The sequence below is a fragment of the Acinonyx jubatus genome, chromosome A2 (assembly GCF_027475565.1).
Source record: "Acinonyx jubatus isolate Ajub_Pintada_27869175 chromosome A2, VMU_Ajub_asm_v1.0, whole genome shotgun sequence".
Taxonomy (NCBI): domain Eukaryota; kingdom Metazoa; phylum Chordata; class Mammalia; order Carnivora; family Felidae; genus Acinonyx; species Acinonyx jubatus.
Genome location: NC_069383.1, coordinates 147,396,014 through 147,417,148, shown reverse-complemented (window position 1 = coordinate 147,417,148; position 21,135 = coordinate 147,396,014). Strand labels below are relative to the sequence as shown.

Below are 21,135 nucleotides of genomic sequence, written 5' to 3'. Positions count from 1 at the left end.
TGGTGGTAAACATTTCTGATGATTTTTTACTGGCTTTTTGCACATAACGCAAATAAAGATTTGCACATTACGATAGGAAAGGAATTATGCAGACAATACTCCAAGCAAATTCTATACCTTCCAGCTTTGTTCCCTTTTCCTACTCTACCACAGCCAGCTGGAGACCTTAGTATACAAACAAGTTTGTCCAGGCCAGCCTAGGTGGGCTGCTGAGCAGGGCGAAGAGCAGGTCTCTTGTTTGTAGCTTTATACCAGCCTGAGGCTTGCTTGGGAGCTGCCTTATTCCTCATGTAGTGAGTAGTGCTGACAAGCCTCAGCCAGTGGAGAAACGCTCTGTTTCCTTGGGCTTCTTTCCTTCCTCTTCAGTGCTGTTTCTCCATCCCAGAGGAAGACTGGGGACAGGGAGCCACATTCCTGAGTTGCCTCTCTTTGGGAGGGGAGACAGGCCTCAGCAGCAGCAGCAGCAGCAGCAGCAGCAGCACAACAAAAAGAAGAGTGCAGAGCCAAGGGGGCTCTGTAGATAGGAGCCAGCTCTCCCAGCCTCTCTGGAATAATCCGAAGCCTGCGATAGTTTGCCTTCTTCTTCATCCTCGGCAGCATCTTCATCTTTGGATCCTGAGCCTCCCTGTGGAGGTTGCCACACTAAAAGTAGCCACCTGGGGTGAAGTGGACCGTGTGTGGGGAAGCAGAGAAGCCCCAGAGTCTGCACTCTGCCCCTCTTTACCTTCCCGGGGCTCATCTGCATGTTGCCTTGCCTGTGGCCCAGCTGGCATCCAGGTGCCTCTCTTCATTCTCCCAAGATTTGCCTTCCCATGACTAAGCATCTCCTCAAATTCCAGTAGTGAGCTGGCTCTGACTGGGCCTTTCCCTACCTGGATGGATTTTTCAGATTCCCTTTTCCCTCTAGTATTTCACAAGCATTTGAGAGCACAGGCTGAAGAAGAAAGTGGACGTGTATCCATCCATCAGTTCTGTTGTGGCATGAGAAATGACTGTTTTCCCATCTGTCCTTTCTCCAAAATTACTGCCATGTGTCACATGTCACAGTGAAGTGGGAAGAAGATACCTTTGGCAAGTGAAGTTTAGGGGGCTGGGAAATTTCTGCAGGGCCTCTAGGTGCATCCTGTTCCAGGCTGGGAAGCAACTGGATCCAGGAAGGAATGGTACCAGACACACCACACAGCTGGTTTGCACAAACTGAGAGATTTGTTTGTTCACTAGTCATAAAGATAAGCCTAGTGAATTTTCCTAGGTGAGTGTAGACAGCTCATCTATGACCCCTCCACCAGGAGAAAGTCTGGACCCAGTCTTAGCACCTTCCCTGTTACTTATTACATCAATAACCTAAATGTGGTGATACAAGTGCTACAGCCAAAGATCCCTCTGGGGTGCTTTTAAGCCTGGTGGCTGGTGAACCCCTTAGAAGTTCAGGTGAGGGAAATGCTCAGAGTTATATGGAGAACCCAGCCCAACCATTAGCCCCTGAGGCCCCACTGAAGCCCAGCGCAGGGGATAGGACAAGTCAGACAAAGTCCTTCTGTTGAGGAGCCCCTGCTCTAGGTCAAGGGGAAGAAAACAGCCCCTGAACAGTGAATTAAAATGGGAGACTGAATCAGAGGTCCAGACAACCAGAGGCCAGCACCATCTCACAGCCAGCAGGAGTCCCTGGGCTGAATGCCAGGGCTGGATGTGGACAGAACAGGCATGTTTCTGGGTATGCTTTTCAGAGGAAGTGGAACTGAGAGTTTGAATGCAAGGTAGGGGCACCGCTAACCCACACTTCCAGGTCTCCTGGGTCTACTGTACTGTGTCCTCTGTCACTAAGGCAGCAGAGATCCTAGAGGTCTGCTAACAGCTAGGAATCCACTCTGAGGAGAGCAACTCCCTAGGCCTGCTGGCTGAGTAGGGCTAATTACCCCCACTGGAACCAGGGGCATGTTGATTTAAATCTGGAAAGCCATAGCTCCTTTGGCTTCTACAAAAATAGAAAACAAACATCCTTCTTTCCCCCACTTCCAAGTAGCCCAAACCACACTGATAGGTATCTGTGAAGCCAGAAGAGCCTGGGTTGAGCCAAGGTGAGGTCACTGGCCTGCCCATAGTGCTTGTGTTCGTGTTCTTCCCCAGGAGAGAAGGTATGGCATAAAACTCCCAAATCCCGGACCACCCACCACCGAGACAACTAATAATAAAGTTGGTTATGTGTATGCCAATCACTTGACTTTGTGTTTTAACTACATCAGCCACTTCACCCTCACAATCCCTGTGTGAGAGGCTAATATTATCATGACTTTGCAGGCTAGGAAATGGAAGGTTGGCAAGCCTAAGTTAGTTGTCTAAGTCCTACCTGGGAGGTGGCAGAGCTGAGATGAGGATTCTTGGGGAGCCTAGATGTGCACACATAGTCATCAGACACTCATAAAGATGAATCAACCCAGGAGGAAACACAGTAAGGGCCATGATAACACAGGCAGAGAGGCCCTCATCATTCCAGGCAGTCAGCGTCAGGCAGTTGGGGAGTCCAGGCTTCATGGAAGTTCCATCCTAAGGCCTGGGAAGAGCAACTAAGAGTGCATGGGGAAGGTCTGGCCAAGGTCTGTCCATCTGCCTGGCTATCAGTGTTCACTGGGATCCTCAGATTACTCCAGGTGAGGTTGGAACTGCTGATATCCCATGTGACATATTCCTCACCATTAGGAGAATTAAATGGGTTCTTCTACACAGTCATGATTTATGGAGCCAGGAATAGTTTGGAATTTAGTCTGCATCTTCTAGGAAATATTCACCCTTGGGAAAGCAAAGGTTTGTGTGAGAAGCCATGAGGCAGAGCATCCTGAGTAGCATGCAAATACTGAAATCTGTAAAAGTGAGGTAACAGAAAAGTAATTTGGTGAGCTCTCAGGTTAATGCAGAAGCAGACTGCAGCCTCTCATGTAGACAGTCTCGGGAGCCACAGCTCAAGGCCTCTGAGAAATATCAATTCCTCTTTCCCATCCTCAAGGTCACTGTCCCAGGGCCTACCGAGGAGGCCTTCCATCTGGCTTTAGGCCAGTCCTGACACACCCTCCACCTTTCCCAGAGATACTTCCCGAGACTCCTGTCCCTTGGGACCAGGCCCTCAGCTTGAATTCCAAATAGTTCCCATCGCCATCTGGATAAAGTCTCCACTCCCCCAGCTGGCCTTCGGGACCCTCACCATCCGGCCCCATCGCCGACCATCCTGTCTCCATCCTTCCATGACCTCTGAACATCCTCGTTCACTTGTCTAACTCCTAAACATTCTCTGAGGCCACACTCTGTGGCCCGTCTCTGAGGCCTGTCCCCACGAAGCCGGCTGGCTGGCTGGTAAACGAGGTTACCCAAAGGAGAGCCTCTACTTCCAAGTTTCCCGGGACAGGAAGTGCCCCTGGCACGAGGGCAGGGCACGGCGTGACGCCCTCAGGGCCGCTTCTTGTGGCAGGTGCCCTTCCATCCTGGTTCAGTGTGGGACGCTACCGCCAACTCCCGCTAGGCTCCAGGTAGCACACGCTGGCTGTGTCGGCTTCGGAGGGCGCATGCGCTGGCGCGGTGGCTGTTTCCCGGCGACCCCGCCGCCGGCTTGTGGACACGCGTCCTCGCAGCCTGGCTGGATCGCGCGCGCGCGCTCGGGAGGCGGGGGGTTGGGGGGAGGCGTGTGCAGGGAAGGGGAGCGCGGGCCGCGCATGCGCATGCGCAGCGGCAAGCGGCGGCGCGAGCCGAGCTGGGAGATGGCGGCGGCGGCGGCGGCGCCGAGCGTGTGAGCAGCCGCCCGGGAGCCGCCGGCCCGGGCCCAGCACGACCCCGACCCCGCCCGCCCGCCATGGGCAACGAGGCCAGCCTGGAGGGCGGCGCTGGCGACGGGCCACTGCCGCCCGGAGGCCCGGGCCCCGGCCCCGGCCCCGGCCCCGGCCCCGGCGCAGGGAAGCCGCCTTCAGCACCTGCTGGCGGCGGACAGCTCCCCGCTGCTGGCGCGGCGAGGGCGACCGCAGGACCACCGGGCCCAAGTCCTGGCCCAGGCCCCGGCGCGGGCCCTGGCCCTGGCCCTGGCCCAGGTCCCGGAAGGTAAGCGCGCGTCGCGGCGCCCGGAGTGGTGGGGGGGGGGGGGTAGCTGCAGCTTGAGTTCGGGGCCGGAGCCCGCGACCCCTCGATGTAGTCTGGACAGCGAGGTTCGGACGTCCGGCCACACTTTGAACCCAGTCAGATTGTCGTGAGTCTGGTGGTCGCAGGAAGTGGCCCTCCTTTTCAATCCGCCCTGCCTTGGTAAGGCAGGATGGTGAGTGAGCGCAGGGTCAGTCGGGGCCTGCAGACCATGACTCCGTCACGAACCCCAAATTTGCTTCCCCCCAACGCTGGGCTCAGGAGGGGCTTATGTAACCTCAGCCTAGTCCCTCTGCACTGGCGAGCAGTGGGATGGAAAACGTCTTCCTTGTCTGCTGGTGTCTGCATGTGTCCATTGTGTTGGGCCAAGGAAAGAGCACAATGGGAGTGGCTGTCAGGGAAGATAAGTGTCACTGCGAGAAACAGAGAGATAAGGAAATAGTTGAACCATGAACTTGGTCATGCGCTTTTCTCAGGCATTTAGTCACCATAATCACCTTTGGAGGAAGGAAAAATGCCACCAGACACCAAAAAGTATTTATTTAGCTCAAAATACAAACAGGGTCATGTGCTTTCACCAAGGTTTAGTGAAACACTCTGGGGTGAGGCAAAAATGCTATTGAATCATCTATCACCAAATATGTTCCTGTTGCCTTATGATTTCCATTACCACCTCAAAACCAGGGAAAAACGGAAATCCACATAGAATGCTTTCAACAGAACATATCTGATCAAATACTGTGAAACCAGCTTGTTTAAAATGTATGCCAACTGAAGTCCTACAAAAACACTCAAGTGGTAGTGAATGCAGTGGAAGGGAATGCCAATATATGATAGATTGATTAGTAGACTGAAAACTCAGGAAAGATACAAAGAGACAACAGGATAAAATGGAAGGCATTATCTTTCCACCAAATGGGACTAGGGAGTAGAAAAACCTGGGGTAGGGGGTGGGGGGTGCCGTGCTTCTGGCTCCATGAGAGTCTGCTGATAATTTTGCCTTGGCTTTTCTGTGTGGGAACACATAAACTGTGAGGGAGCATAATTTTTGATTCTTTGGCTGCCCAGCTGTGCCTCTCATGTGTTTATTTCCTCAGAAGTTATTTCTTAGACAACTAATCGTAATGAAAGGCTCTTAATAGCCTGAAACCTGACACAGACAGGTCAGCCTGTGAGCACCCCCTTTAAAGGGGAAATTTGCCCATTTTACATTAGCTATTACAGTAATGCATTTGGTTAGCATACGGTTCTTAGCACTGCAAATACTGTCCATTTTGCTGCGTGTTGAGCTGCTGTTTGAGTTTTAGCTTGAGGGAGCCTCACCCAGGCTATAGAGCTCTCTGTCCAGGGGAAGGCGTCTCCAGATGAATGGAAAAACACCTTGTTATTGGTAGTTCTCTGTATGGGGAATTTGACGTTTCTCTTCTGGTAACCAAACAGGATGCTCTGTTTATAGTTTATCTGATGCTGCAGAGCCAAGCATATGAGATTTTGGAAAGATCTGGGCAGCTCAGAAGGACAGGAAGGAGGCTGGTGTCTACTCCTCCAATTCCTTTCATTTCTACCCCATCTGTGCATTCTGGGGAACCATGGGCTCCTGCTCCATTTAGCAGTCACATAATATTGCTCCTGGCTGTGGGCAAGGTTCACACATGGGCCTGTGGTGATAAGGTCCTATGGCTGTCAAGCTCAGGGCAAGCTAGCTACTTGTCACCAAAGCTCAGGTGACCAAAGCCCCTTAGGAGACAGGATATACTGCTCCAGCTGATATTCAGCTTGTTACAGAATCTGAGATGAGTGGCGCCTCCATGGTATGTCTCTCCTTCAGCATTAGACTGGCTTCTACTTCTCACTAGAGCGTCTCAGGTACCTGATGCCAAATTTAGCATGTTCTGTTCAGAGATGCTGATGAATAGATTGGCCCATTGATGAAGAAAAAGCCCCGTGGCATAGGCTTTTGGGCATTCAGGAAAGAGCAGCGGCACAGTTTCAAGCAAGCTTGTGAATTTGAGGGGTGGAAAGCTTCATAGAGGTAGGTGGAGGGTCACATAAGGGGGAAATCATTTTGCTAACCCCACAGGGGAATGGAACTGAGGTTCTGGGGGAGTTGATTCCTGGCTCTTTCCTGTTGCGTTATCACCCCTTACTACCCCAGAATTAGTCTTTTCATCCTCATACTGAGCTGACTTGGGTGCTGTGAGGGCACAGTTCCACCAATTATGATGGAAGAGCCTGACTTGAATGCTGTAAGTAGCAGCACCACCACACCCACAGTGCAGCCTCTTAGCCCATTTCGATGATATGGCATTTTGGGCATCGGATAGTTCCTCAAGGCCAGGGGCTCTCTGTTTCTGGTCTCAGGGTCACGTGTACAGTTATATAGCTTGTGCCTTTCTCAAGAAGTGCCAAATCAGGGAAGGCTGAATTCTGTCTCAAACTCTACTCTCTGAGCTGTATGCCCTGGTGTGGGCTGCATCCTCCTAGAGAAAAAGACACTTATCACTCATTCATTCATTCACTTATTTTTATGCCTGTTGTACAGTGAAGTGCTCAGATTGATGGGATTTAATATATATATATATATATATATATATATATACACCCATGACACCACCAGTTCAAGATGAAACTTTATCAATACCCCCAGAAAGCATCTTTTATTTTTTTATTAAAAAAAATTTTTTTTTAACGTTTATTTATTTTTGAGAGAGAGAGACAGAGCATGAATGGGGGAGGGTCAGAGAGAGGGAGACACAGAATCTGAAACAGGCTCCAGGCTCTGAGCTGTCAGCACAGAGCCTGACGCGGGACTCGAACTCATGGACTGCGAGATCATGACCTGAGCCGAAGTTGGCCGCTTAACCGACTGAGCCACCCAGGCGCCCCCAGAAAGCATCTTTTAAAAAAATTGCACAAAGGAGCCACATAAACCAGTGGCAACCTGTGTAATCTATACCAGCCCTGTGGACTTTACATGTTCTGACATTTGCAAATTGATCTTCACTCAATACAGCCAAGGTGTATTTACTAGTATCAAGAGCAAGCACTGTTCTGGGCTTTGTGGAGGGTCTGGAAGGATATACGATGCTCCCCTGTCCTCTAGCACCTCACAGTCTGGTTGGTCAGACAGCTCTCGAAAAGCCAAATCATGGAGTCTCAGTCTGAGCAGCTCAGACTGAGAAGGCTCGGTGTCCGAGCAGCTCAGTGTCTGAGAAATGCCAAATAGACAGTGTTTATAGAAGGGTTGTCAAGTGAGAAGAGTGGAGAGGCAGAGCCAAGTCTCAAAGGAGAAATCTAAGGCATGCTGGAAAAATGGTGGGGTTATGAGAGATGGAGAGAAGGAGACAGCACGAGGAGTGTGGTCTACATAGGCTGGAACAGTGAGAATGGGGCCAAGGGCAGGAGTGTGGAGGAGAGCTGGGGTAAACCAGGTGAGGCCCTTTTCTCTCATTACCCGTCAAAATCCATGATCAATGCCCAGGTTGCCTCTCACTCACTTCCAGCTCAAATATTGTAGAGACATCTTTAGTCAAAGGCAGCTGGCACACAGAACTTGCCCGTGGGCTGGAAGGTGAGTGAGGCTGCTCTGAGAACCACATCCTGAATTCCTTTCTCAAAATGGGTTTGTCATAATTCTATCTCAATAAGAAAATAAAAATAAAAAGTTTGTCAGGTACAGTATATCTGCTCTGGGATTAACCAGACTTGTTATACTATATCAGCTAACAGTGAGTCTCTAGTAAAATCTGGGACTAATTTGTAAGGATGAAATGAAAGGATATAATTGCCAGGTTTAGAAATAATGGCCCTTTGTCATTTAGAGATCACCTTTGGCCCCAGGGCTGGATTCTCATGGAGGCATGCCAGGGAGATTATACTAAAGTGACCTAACATCTGAATGGTGATGATGTCAAAATTTCACCCAAAGGGGCAACCATTTTTCATCTTTTGCCAGGGAGAAAGGAGCAGCTTTGAAAATATAGCTTTTCCCAGCATTAGTAAGACCAATAAATTGCTGCTAAAAAAAAAAAAAAAAAAGTTGGGGAAGAAAGGCCATCTGTTTTCTTTTTAACTTTTTATTATGGAAAATTTCAAATCTACATAAAAGTTGAGAGAATAAGCTAATGAACTCTCATGTTCCCATTGCCCAGCCACAGTTATCACCAACTCATGGCTAGTCAAGTTTGTATCTTCTTCACCTGCCATCCCCCATGGAGGCCATTTCCAGACATCTTAATATTTCATCTTCTATGTTTCAGTGTCTGTTTCTAAGAAATAAGGGCTTTGTGTGAACATTACCACAACACCATGATTGCATCTAAACAGGGTAACAATTTCTTTTTTTTGAATTTTAATATTTTTTTAATTTTTTAAAGTTTACTTATTTTGAGAGAGAGAGAGAGAGAGAGAGAGAGAGAGAATCCCCAGCAGGCTCTGCACTGTTAGCACAAAGCCTGACATGGGGCCTGAACCCACGAATCATGAGCTCTTGACTCAAGTCAAAGTCAAGAGTCAAGCACTTAACCGACTAAGCCACCCAGGCGCCCCTGAATTTTAATTTTTTTAAAGTAATCTCTGCACCCTTTGTGGGGCTTTAACTCATGACCCCCAGATCAAGAGATATATGCTTTACCAACTGAGCCAGTCAGATGCCCAATAACAGTCCCTTCTTAATCTCAGCAAATATCCAGTCAGGGTTCAGGTTTTCTGATTATCTTATGAATTTATTTTTCCAGTTGGTTTGTTTGAATTGTGATCTAAATAGGGTCTACACATTGCATTTGTTTGATACATTTCTTGAGTTTCTTTAAATCTGTAGATGCCATTTTCTTTTTTCCCCCTTGAAGTTTATGATTGGAGAACTGTCATTTGTCCTCTGTTTCTCACATTCTGGGTTATGCTGATTGTGTCTCTGTGGTGTCATGTGAGATATTCCTCTGTCCCATATTTTTACTGTAAGCTGGGATTGTATCTAGAAGCCATTCAGATTCTAATTTCATTCTTTTGGCCAAGAAATTCTAGCTTTTTAATTTTATTTTTACTTAATTTTATTTTATTTGAGAAAGAGAGGGAGAGAGAGGGAGAGAGGGAGAGAGAGACAGCACAAGTCAGGGAGAGGGGCATAGGGAGAGGAAGAGAGTATCTTAAGCAGGCTCCATGCTCAGCTCTGAGCCTGATGCACGGCTCAGTCCCTCAATCCTGGGATCATGACCTGAGCTGAAATCAAGAGTCAGATGTTCAACTGACTGAGCCTCCCAGGCATCAAGAAATTCTAGCTTTCAAAAAAATTTTTTTAACGTTTTTTATTTGTTTTTGAGAGACAGAGACAGAGTGTGAGCAGGGGAGGGGCAGAGAGAGATGGAGACAGAATCTGAAGCAGGCTCCAGGCTCTGAGCTGTCAGCACAGAGCCCAACGTGGGGCTTGAACCCACAAACCGTGAGATCATGACCTGAGTTGAAGTTGGACACTTAACTTACTGAGCCACCCAGGTGCCCCTAGCTTTTTAAAAAAGAGTTTGTTGAGGTCTTTAGACATGAAGGGTCTAGAGCCAGACCTTGGACTAGTTTGGGAGCCAAAGAATGATGCAATGGGTCACTTTTCTGTTCTTTTTTTCTAAAGTTCTCCTTTCTCTTAGTAAGTTTGGTTCTGAGTTTAAGAAGGCAAAGCTTTCAGAGCCTGTGGGTCATGCCTTTACACCCAGCTATGGGGAGCCCTCACTGTATATTTAAGTAGTAGGCTGCTAGGATATAGGGTTTGGGGCTTCAATAAACCCTCTCTCTTCTCAGAGGTGCTGCATGTCTCAATAGTGCCCTTTCTTCCCATTAGTGATGGAAGTGGGGAGAGACAGGCCCTTCCATTGGGGGCTATTTGAGGGGAAATCTGTTCCTGGAAGCTGTAGCCCATGTGCAGCAGGCTGGGGCTGACTGGGGAGGTAGGTTGGCAAAACTGTCACAACGGTTATAACTACTCTTACTGGATATCTGCTTCACCATGGACATTCTGCTCAGTGTTTTGCACACACCTGTTCCTCACTCCACTTGCCTGGCCATTCAGCTCCTGTAGGCCCCGTCTGTCCAGGGCTTACTCATCCTTCCTGCCTGGGGACTTACTTTTTACAATGGTGAAAAGGTAGCTGAGACCTGCATGCCTACAGCAAGGGCCAAGTGTCACTTTAGGACTTGAGGCTCTCCTGGTGAGCTGGGACAGTCTAGCCATATGGGGACTCCTGCCTGGGCCTCTCAGTTGGTGCCAGGGGTATGTCACACTGGCATTGATATTTCATTGCTTGCTTAGGCTCCTTTCCAGCCTTGAGGACCCTCTCCTTCTCCAGTCACCAGCGTAGTGGTGGAAGCTGGTCATAGCTGGGGAATGACTTGGAACCATGGCCTCTGGGGTTGCACCTGTGGTAGGGTAGATGGAATTCTGGTGTCCCACTCTCTGTGGTTCCCTTCCTGCAGATGGGGCCTCTGGTGGGTGTCTCTTGCCCCGTGGCATGCCCTCAGCTCATAAGTCATATACATTAAGTTCTGGTAATCTGTGCCTGTGGGATGGAACTGGTAAGCGTGCACCCTGATTCATCTGTGCTGTACTTTGAGCTCCAGGCTGGTCACAGCCCTGCTGTGATCTCCCCATCTGTTCTTTGCTCTTATGGGCATCTAGGCTTCTTAAGAGAGCTTTGCTTTAGAAGAGACCCCTTACCTGGTACCCCCACTTCTTTCTAGCAATAAGGTCACATGGAGGCATATTAGGAGCCTCTAGAGAACTCTAGGTCACCCTGGGATCAAATCCAGAACTGTTTGGGCAGGCTGGCTGCCCCTGAAGTGTGTGGGGCTGCTGTTAGGGCCCAAGGTGAATTTTCCCTGAGGGGAAGTAGAAAGGTTAGCTTCTGGGTCTTGGCCCCAACCATTGAGGAGAATAAAAGCCTCAGCAGCATCTCAGACAAGGATCACCCAGAGGTGATTTCCAGGACCCAGTCCAGTGGACTGCCCCTGGACCCAGAGTTGCTCTCCAGTGCCATTGGCTCAGGGAGGGAGCTATACTTTCCCAGGATGCTGGAAGAATCAGTAAGGCATTTGGGTGCTTTGGAAGAAAAGGGGGTAAGGAAATTCCTTGATAGTCACACCTGTAAATTTGACACATTTGTAATGTATCAGGTAGGTAATATGGGTTGTCTGCCTTTTTTGTATATGGGGTAGTTGTGAGAGTTTCTACAATTAAGTTCTACTTAGAATAGGAGGATTTTATTATTTATTTATTTATTTATTTATTTATTCATTTATTTATTTATTTTCAGAGAGAGAGGGAGCAAGTGCAAGCAGGGAAGAGGCAGAGGGGGAGGGAGAGAGAGACTGTTAAGCAGGCTCCACACTCAGTGAGAAGGTGGACGCAGGGCTCGATCTCATGACCGGGAGATCATGACCGGAGTGGAAATCAAGAGTTGGACGCTTAACCAACTGAGCCACCCAGGCACCCCAGTAATAGGAGGATTTTAAAGTGAAAAATGTGGGGTGCCTGGGTGGCTCAGTCAGTTAAGTGTCCGACTTTGGCTTATGTCGCAATCTCGCGGTTTGTGAGTTCAAGCCCCATGTCGGGCTCTGTGCTGACAGCTCAGAACCTGGAGCCTGCTTTGGATTCTGTGTCTCCCTCTCTCTCTGTCCCTCCCCCACTCATGCTCTGTCTCTCTCTCTCAAAAATAAATAAATAAACATTTAAAAATTTAACAAAAATAAAGTGAAAAAAATATTTTAAAGGAGACTTCACACCCGACATGGGGCTTGAACTCACGACCCTGAGATTAACAGTCTCATGTCCTACCAACTGAGCCAGCCAGGCCCCCCTTACAGTGAAATTTTATCCATGTATTCAGGAAACTGTTCGCTGAATACCTACTAGATGCTTAGCCCTGGGTGAAATGTGAGGAACAAAGGAAGGAGCACGACATGGGCTGTACCCTCAAGGAGCTTCCAACCTGGTGGGAGAGAAAGAGGCACTTGTTTCGATTTTTACCCTGAACTTCCTTAAATTAGAGTTTGCTCCTGCTTTTTCTTTGTCTCACAGAGGTAAGATAAATGAGCGCATGATTAGAAGGGGTTGGATTATTTCATATTCTAAAATAGTAGAGCATATATTTGTATGGTATTTTACAGCTTACAAAACACATTCACAACATTAACTTACTCTGTTGGGAACTCCAGAGGCCTAATATGAGAGATTTAGAAGAACAGCCAGCTAGCTGACTTTAGCAAACTGAAATGCCATACACCAAGCACAGCTGGAGAACTGCATCACTTCCTTGCCTCCTGCTCCGAGAAGATGGAAAATTTAGCAAGAGGATGGGGAGGGCTTTGAGGATGAGAAGAGGATCAGGAAGTAGGACATTTGAACAAAGGACAGCATAGGGTGGGGTGGGGAATGAAGAATACTGGAAGCCTCCTGGGTAGGGGTCAGAAACTCAGGTTTTAATCAATCCTGACATTGCCCCAATCTGGCCGTACATATAGTAGGTCCTCACTATTTCTCATCTGTAAAAGGAGAGATTTAACTAGATGTTCTCCAAGGTCCCCTCCATCTCTGACAGCTTATTTTTGTTAGATGAGTAAGAAGGAAGGGTGATGCTTCCTGCTGTTCCTCAGCCCCACTGTGGAGAGAAAATAGGTACATCATGCAGCCTTTAGGTTAATTAGAAGAGATTTAAATGAAGAGGTTGGCTCTTCCTCCGTGCTCCAAAGATCTTTCAGGGTGGACAAGATGACCTCACAATCAAGCCTGGAGCCAGAAGAGGGACTGGCTGGTGCCTTGCACAGGAAGGGACTCTTGAAAAGCTACTGGCTTCCTTCTACTGGGTTGGCCGGCAAGTCAGCCAGGCTCCTACCTGGGCCTGCGGAGCCTGATGCAGGCTCCGTGCTTCCAGCCGTGCATGGCCACTTGCCTCCTGAGTGTTGTTCCATCCATATCCCTCAGGTGCACTGGCACCTGGTTTGCCCCCTCCAGTGGGCAGTTGTATAGAGTCCTCCATTTGGAGGTGATGGACGTGGTGCTCTCTGCGGTTTCTCCTGCAGCTCTATAGGTTCTGTGGGCTCAGGCCAGGTCTCCACCAACATCAAGGTCTGACATGTGAGGCCACTTCCTTCAGGAGCATGGTTTAGCCTCAGCGGGTGTTGTGTTTGCTCTGCCCTCCTTTTATTTTGAGCATCTAATCCAACCTCTAGTGGATGCCAACATGTCTGCTTCCATGTTCTCTGAAGGCAGGAGCTCTGCCTTGGTGTGAACACCCAGTGATCAGTGGCCTCTGGTCCCTTCTAGGCAGATGACTCCATTGTTGGAAAGTTCTTTTGGTTTGTCTGAAATGGGCTTCCTTACACCTCCTGTCTCTTGGCCTGGCCCTGCCCTCTGGCACAGACAGCTTATCTGCTCGCAGGTTTAGGAGGAGCTCACTATGCTCTCATCTTCTCAACTCTGAGGTTCTTCTCTATACTTGACTTCTCTAGCTCCTGTGCTGGGATGTGACTCTGGGACCCTTGCCGACCTGGGATGTGCTGCCCAAGGCTCTCAATATCTTGAAGACAGGGAGGTTCAGAGAACAGGACCCAGGGCTCAGTATGTCACATGGACTGAGTGACACCATCTGAAGGATGACTAGCCTTCACTTGCCAGCCTAAGAACACCATCATCCACCTTCCTGAGTGCTCTCTGGCACTACACCCCATACTTGGTCCAGCCTCATGCTGGGCATCTCAGCATGAAGGCTGGATTCCCTCCATCTTGGGCTTGTGCAACCTGAGTGTGAATCTGTGGGGGCCTGCATGGGTCCCTGCTATGTCTTCTTTCACTGTACTTGGAGATCCCTTCCAACCTAGTGAGACCCTTTGGATCCTGACTCTGTCTCCTGAAATAAGGGTAATAACTAAGACAGTGTACTTGTTTTAGGAATGTTGCTGGGAGAACTTCTCCCCTTTTATGGCCCTGTGAGCCCACTTTCCAAATCCCTGTATCTAACTTTGAGTGGCCAGTGTTAAGCCCTCCAGGCCAAAACCTTGCCAGCTCTGGTTTGAGGTGGTGTCAGCTGAAGGTAGTGGTAGAGCTGGGTTGGACTGGAGAGGCAACCACCCCTTGCACTCTAGCCATGGAATCCTCTGTGCACTGCAGAGGAAACTCTTTTGCGGGCCTGTTCTTCTCTGGTCAGCCATATCATTCTGGCCTCTTTTTGGGGTACACTGCCCTTTGGCTCTTTAGGGTAGATGTCCTTAGGAACAGTAAACACTCTGGAAATGAAAATTGTAAACACATGTAAAAGGAGAAAAGATGGTATGTATGGTGAACCTCTTCCTGTAAACCCATCACCCAACTTCAACCATGATCAGTGTTTTACTATCTTGTTTCATCTATATTTCTCCAGCTTTCTTTTTTTAGACTGGATTATTTTCTTTCTTTCTTTCTTTCTTTCTTTCTTTCTTTCTTTCTTTCTTTCTTCCTTCCTTCCTTCCTTCCTTCCTTCCTTCCTTCCTTCCTTCCTTCCTTCCTTCCTTCCTTTCTCCCTCTCCCTCCCTTGTTCCCTCTCTTCCTTCCTTCCCTCACTTTATTCCCTTCCTTCCTTCCTTTTTCATTTATTTAAATCCAAGTTAGTTAACATATAGTGTAATATTGGTTTCAGGAACAGAATATAGTGATTCATTACTTGCATGTAACACCCAGTGCTCATCCCAGCAAGTGCCCTCCTTAATGCCCATCACCCATTTAGCCCATCCCCCTACCCACCTCCCCTCCAGCAACCCTCAGTTTGTTCTGTGTTTAAGTCTTTCTTATGGTTTGCCTCCCTTTCTGTTTTTATCTTATTTTTCCTTCCCTTCCCCTGTGTTCATCTGTTTTGTTTCTTAAATTCCACACAAGTGAAATCATATATTTGTCTTTCTCTGACTGACTTATTTCACTTAGCATAATAGACTGTAATTCCATCCATGTTGTTACAAATGGCAAGATTTCATTCTTTTTGATTGCTGAGTAATAGTCCATTGTATGTATATACCACATCTTCTTTATCCATTCATCAGTCAATGGACATTTGGGCTCTTTCCATTATTTGGCTATTGTTGATAGTGTTGCTATAAACATTGGGGTGCAGGTGCCCCTTCAAATCAGCATTTTTGTATCCATTTTTGTTTTGAGAGAGAGAGAGTTTATTTTTGAGAGAGAGGAAGAGAAACAGAGCGTGAGCAGGGCAGGAGCAGAGAGAGAGAGGTAGACACAGAATCTGAAGCAGGCTCCAGGCTCCGAGCTGTCAGCACAGAGCCCGATGCAGGGCTCGAACTCACGAATCGTGAGATCATGACCTGAGCCAAAGTCAGCTACTTAACTGACTGAGGCACCCAGATGCCCCTCTTTAATTAAACAAAAATTTTTTAATGTTTATTTATTTTTGAGGGACAGAGACAGAGAGAGACAGAGCATGAACAGGAGAGGGGCAGAGAGAGAGGGAGACACAGAATCTATCAGCCCAGAGCCCGATGCAGGACTCAAACTCATGAACTGTGAGATTATGACCTGAGATGAAGTTGGACAATTAACCAACTGAGCCATCCAGGCACCCCAACATTTTTGTATCCTTTAGGTAAATACTTAATAGTGCAGTTTCTGGGTTGTAAGGTAGTTCTATTTTTAATTAAAAAAATTTTTTTTAATATTTATTTATTTTTGAAAGTGAGAGACAGAATGAATGGGGGAGGGACAAAGAAGGAGGGAGACACAGATTCTTCAGATTCTGAAGCGGGCTCCAGACTCCAAGCTGTCAGCACAGAGCCCGACGTGGGGCTTGAACTGTGAGATCATGACCTGAGCTGAAGTCAAGAGTCAGACACTTAACTGACTGAGCCACCCAGGTGCCCCTCTAGTTTTGATTTTTTGAAGAACCTCCATTATTTTCCAGGGTGGCTGCAGCAATTTGTATTCCTACCAACAGTGCAAAAGTGTTCCCTTTTCTAGACTGGAGTATTTTCTTTTTTCTTTTTTTAATGTTTTTATTTATATTTGAGAGAGAGTGAGAAAGAAAGTGCACGTGTGCACACAAGAGAGCTGGGGAGGGACAGAGAGAGAAAATCTGAAGCAGGCCTTGCATTGACGACAGAGAGCCAGATACAGGGCTCAAACTCAGGAACCATGAGATCATTTCCTGAGCCAAAGTTGGATGCTTAACAGACTGAGCCATCTAGGCACCCCTAGAGTATTTTCAATCAAAATACAATATCATTTCACTCATAAATACTTTAGGATGTACCTCTAGTTAAGAGCTGTTTTTATTTTAATCCAATGACATTATCACAGCCAACAAAGTTGAGTATAATTTCTTATATAACTTAATACTGAATCCATGTTCAATTTTACTTGAGTATCTCAAAAATGGCTTTTTAGGGTTGTTTTGTTCAAATCAAGATCCAAACAAACATTGCATATATATAGAATATTATACATATACATACACACATGTATATGTAATGTATATATGTATATTGGTTTCAAAATAATAATATATATATTTTAACTAACAATAATACTAGTGAATGTAATTTAAGATTTCCTTGTGGTTTCGTTTGTCCTTAGTTTATTTCTTTCCAGGGATGTGTAGTCCAAATTCTGTGTTTTAGAGTTAGTAGAAATAACTCTTCTCAGTGAGGTTATGCCATTAAGAAGATATGCAGTTAAGCTCTTTTTTTCCAGTTTGTGTTCAGTTTGTAAGGGTTGCTTTTTGATCACTTATCTGTTGCTATGATCATACTGCACAGTAAATCAGTCAACACTCAGTGGCTTCAAACAGCAATTTTTTATTCTCACTCGTGCATCTTCATGCTGGCTAGAATTCACTGATCTAGGCTGGGCTCTGGGCTGCAGTTGAGTCCAGGTCTGCTCCACATTTTCTTCCTGTGGTGATGACAGACATGCAAGAGGGCATGCCTAACCACACACACACACACACACACACACACACACACACACACGCACATGCACACACACACACTTCAGACCTCTGCTTAAAATGACACACCTGCTAATATTACTTTAGTCAAAGCAACTCATTCTTTTTAAGTGTTCTTTATTTATTTTGAGAGAGAGAGAGAGAGAGAGAGCATGAGCAGGGGATGGGCAGAAAGAGAAAGAGAGAGAGAGAGAATCCCAAGTAGGCTCTGCACTGACAGAGTGGGGCTTGAACCCAGGAACCATGCGATAATGACTTGAGGCAAAACCAAGAGTTGACTGAGCCATCCATGTGCCCCCACAGCAATTCATATTTAAGCCCAGAGTTAAGGGGTAGTCTTGCAGTTACTGTGACCATATAAGAAATTACCCTAAAGCTTAGTGGCATCAAACCACCACTATTGCGTTCGTAGACTCTATAGGTCAGGAACTCAGGCAGGGCACATAGGATGGCTTATTTCTGCTCTACAGTGTCTGGAGCTTCAGCTAAGAAGACTCAAAGGCTGGGGGAATGGAATCATCTGAATTGTCTTCCTCACTTACAGTCTTACAGTTGATTCTTGCTAGTAGCTGGGAGCCTCAGTGCTTCTCCACATGGGCTAGTTTCAGTTTCCTCTCAACATGGTTTCTGGGTTTCAGGGTTGTCCTAAGAGAAAGAGAGAGAGAGAGAGGAAACCAACTGGAGGATGTACTGCCTTTTATCATTAGTCTCAAGAGACATTTATTGTTATTTTTGCCACATTCTATTCATTGAGATGGTTCTAAAGTCCTATCCAATTTTTAAAAAAAGTTTTTGATGTTTATTCATTTTTGAGAGAGAGAGACACAAAGTGTGAGCAGGGGAGGGGCAGAGAGAGAGGAAGACTCAGAATCCAAAGAAGGCTCCAGGCTCTGAGCTGTCAGCACAGAGCCTGATGTGGGGCCTGAACCCACGAGTCGTGAGATCATGTCCTGAGCCGAAGTCAGATGCCCAACCGACTGAGCCACCCAGACGCCCCAAGTCCTATCCAATTTTGAGAGGAGGAGATATCGGCTCCAGCTCTTGACTGGGAATTTCCAGTTTCTAAAAGAGCTTGTGGGACTGGAAATCTTGTGAAGGCCATTTTTGGAAAATAGAGTCTGTCACATTCTGGAAAAATATACTTCACCCTCAGTGGGCAGAATTGCAAAGTCACATGGCAAAGAGCAGAAATCGGCTGAGAACAACAGTGCCATCTACCATATTTTTTCTTTCTAATTTAATTTTTTTTAATTGTGTAAAACTTTCATGTGATTTCAAATAAACCAAATGTACCTAGAAACCGAATGTATCTAGTTCTATCTTGTTCTTTTCCACCTTGTTTTCTTCCTTCTCTGATAAGAATTCACCTTTATCAGTTATTTTTCCATTGTTCCCTTTTGAAAATATAAGGAAAATACACACTTATTTACCTCTCTCTCTCTCTCTCTCTCTATATATATATATATGTGTGTGTGTGTGTGTGTGTGTATGTATATACATATATGTGTGTGTATATATATATATATATATATATATATATATATATATATATAGTAGCAAACTCTGAACCCAGTTCTGAAAATTTTTTTTCCACATAATATATTCTGAAGATCACCCTGTAGCAGAATGGAGAAATCTTCCTGATTGCTTTTTTTTTTCTTTTGCATCTGCACAGTGCTCTATCACGTGAGTGTGCCATAGCTGATGTATGGATATTGGCCTGTGGCCAGACTTTGCTCTTACAAGTAGCACCACATTGAGGGACCCGGTGTATGTGTCATTTTGTATTTTTACTGGTGTATCTGTGGAGTAATGTATCCATGGGATGATTTCCTGGTGTATCTTATGGGATATTTTGTATTTTTCCCAGGGTATCTCTGGGTTAGTTTCCTATGAGATGCTGAAACAAGATGGTAAATGCACATTTTGCTATGTATGCCAAACCTGAGGGGGAAGGGTAGAGGTGGGGTGCTAGTGAGGGGCTTGGACAGTGTTCAGGTATGAGAGGATGGTCACTGGACCAGGATGGGGGGGGGGTGGCAGGGAGTAAGGAGAGGGAGAAAGAGCTAAAAAGTGCTCAACTTCTGAATATATGCTGAATGTAGAGCCAGAGGCATGCTGAACGGCTGGGTTTGACAAGTTAGAGAAAGAGGAGTCAGGAAGACCCCTGGGTTCTGGCCTGAGCATGTGGTGTACACTGGGGACAACTGGATGGGGCCTAAGAGGAGGAGTTTGTTCCTGGACAAGTTGTGTTTTAGAGACACCCAAATGAGATATTAGGTAGGCAGCTGAATATTCAAGTCTGGGCTGGGAAAATAAAGTAGCACCTCACGTGCAAATGCATTAATATTAATGCCACTGGTTTCTACAAGTACGCTGAGAAAGAGATAAGGAGGAGGAAAAAATTGAGGCAATACCGGGGTTACAAGAGGGCAAGTCAAGTACATTGAATTTAACAAATTTTTATCAAATGAAATGCTGGAAATGAGAGCCCTCAACATGAGGCCTGGTATTAATTACCAACTGGTTGCCCGGTCCCTGCCCAGCCCTGAAGATATAAAGGTGAACAGGTAGATTACCATCCCTATTTCCTACTACAGAGCATACTTGAATTAAACTTGGTTAAGAGTTTGGTCCCTGCCCTCTGGGAGCTCTGATTGAATATGGGGATGCCTGGGGGGCTCAGAGGAACCACGGTGGTCCATCTTTCTCATCTTCACATATAGCTGCTAAAACATACGGAATTTGGGCCTGAAACTGGAGAGTTCACTTGAAAGGGCTGGCCCATCCCAGAGGTTTTCAGCCCAGGGGTTTCAGCCCACACCACCAGAGCCATAGAAAACACCTGCTTGCAATGGAGTGTCATTTTGCCTCTTAAACCGCATTTGTGTTCATGAAACTCTAGGAATTTTGGGCAGTGGTGTGGGACAGGGTTCCCTTGGTAGATTTTGGGGATTGGGAAGAGGGCAGGAGGGAGGGAGCTTCAGGTGTCAGGCTGCTGGTCTTGAGCGGTGATCTGCCAGTGGGCACCCAGGGCAGAGACACCAGTGTGACTCTGGGATGTGGGATGTGGGATTTGGGCCCAGGGCTCTGGAGGCAGGCTGTGACACACAGAGCTGGCTCAGAAGCCAGTGGACTGGACTGGAGTAGGGCTTTCCCAGGGTCCAGGGGCCCTGCTTCCCTCGTGTACTGAAAGGAGTTTTACAAATGATAGTGCTTAGCGCTGACTGCCAGGGGCAGAGGGGTTTCCTGCCAGGATGCTTTTGGGCCTGTGATGTAGGCCGAGCCTATGGAAGAAGGGCAGCTTGCTCTAGGTGCTCCCGACAGGCCAGGTCTGCCACACTGTCCCCTACCCTTCCCCTAACTCCCCTGCTTTGTCAGGGTATATAGTGGAGCCCACCCAAGGGTTCCTGCTCTCATTGGTACTTGACATCTCCTTGGCCACAGTTTCTGCACTGTTCCTACCCAGGTGCTCAGTCAGGCATGATGAGCCCTGGGAAATCCATCTAGGGCTCCAGGGACAGGTGTCACACAACCGTCTCCTGAATGTTGAGTGAGGAAAGGGAAAATGTTCTCCCTGTCCTCAAGTGGGAAAGCCTGGTGGGGACTCTTGGGGGTGACACTGCCCCCTTTCAATTACCAAGACCCTGGCTTACTGCTCTGGGTCTGCCTAGTGGTGCCGAGAACCTGTTTTCAGAGGCACGAAGAAAGAAGAAACTAGAAGCTTCGCCCTTTGGGAAAACATCTTTTGTTCCCTGTACTTCCTTATGAGCACTTACTCTGGGATTCCCAGGCCTGTGAAATGGAGGGGCAGTGACCCCAGAAGTAATCAAGGCTAAACCTCCTGGCAAAGTTTTCAGGGGACATGGGCCCTAGTTAGGCTCCTCCAGCTTCCTTTCCCTTAGTCGCTGCTGGTAGCTCCGGAAAAAACAAGCTGTTCCGATAAAGGCAAGCATTGCTTTTGAAAAGATAGTAATTGATAGTAATTAGTAGTAATTGATTTTGCTTATACAGTGATTTCCCCTCTGTGTAGCTCTGGCCAATAGAGGGTCAG

At 47.2% G+C, this 21,135-nt stretch overlaps 1 protein-coding gene, 1 long non-coding RNA gene and 1 other non-coding gene across 4 annotated transcripts in view; 1 reads left to right on the top strand and 2 right to left on the bottom strand.

The window, feature by feature from the left end:
- On the bottom strand, positions 1–3,583 carry LOC128314905 (uncharacterized). The gene is made up of 2 exons (XR_008297147.1): positions 3,197–3,583; positions 1–2,858 (listed from the first exon to the last, which is right to left on the bottom strand). It is a non-coding gene; the product is annotated as an uncharacterized LOC128314905 (long non-coding RNA).
- Positions 3,584–3,805: 222 nt separating this feature from the next.
- BSN (bassoon presynaptic cytomatrix protein) overlaps positions 3,806–21,135 on the top strand; it is a 94,664-nt gene continuing 77,334 nt past the window's right edge. For both annotated transcript variants that reach the window (XM_053219352.1, XM_027038723.2), the window contains exon 1: positions 3,806–4,080. In XM_053219352.1, the coding sequence (XP_053075327.1) occupies positions 3,839–4,080 (242 nt within the window). In that variant the 5' untranslated portion in view covers positions 3,806–3,838. The remainder of the gene's footprint in view (positions 4,081–21,135) is intronic.
- Positions 11,878–11,950, bottom strand: TRNAN-GUU (transfer RNA asparagine (anticodon GUU)). Its single transcript has one exon. It is a non-coding gene; the product is annotated as a tRNA-Asn (tRNA).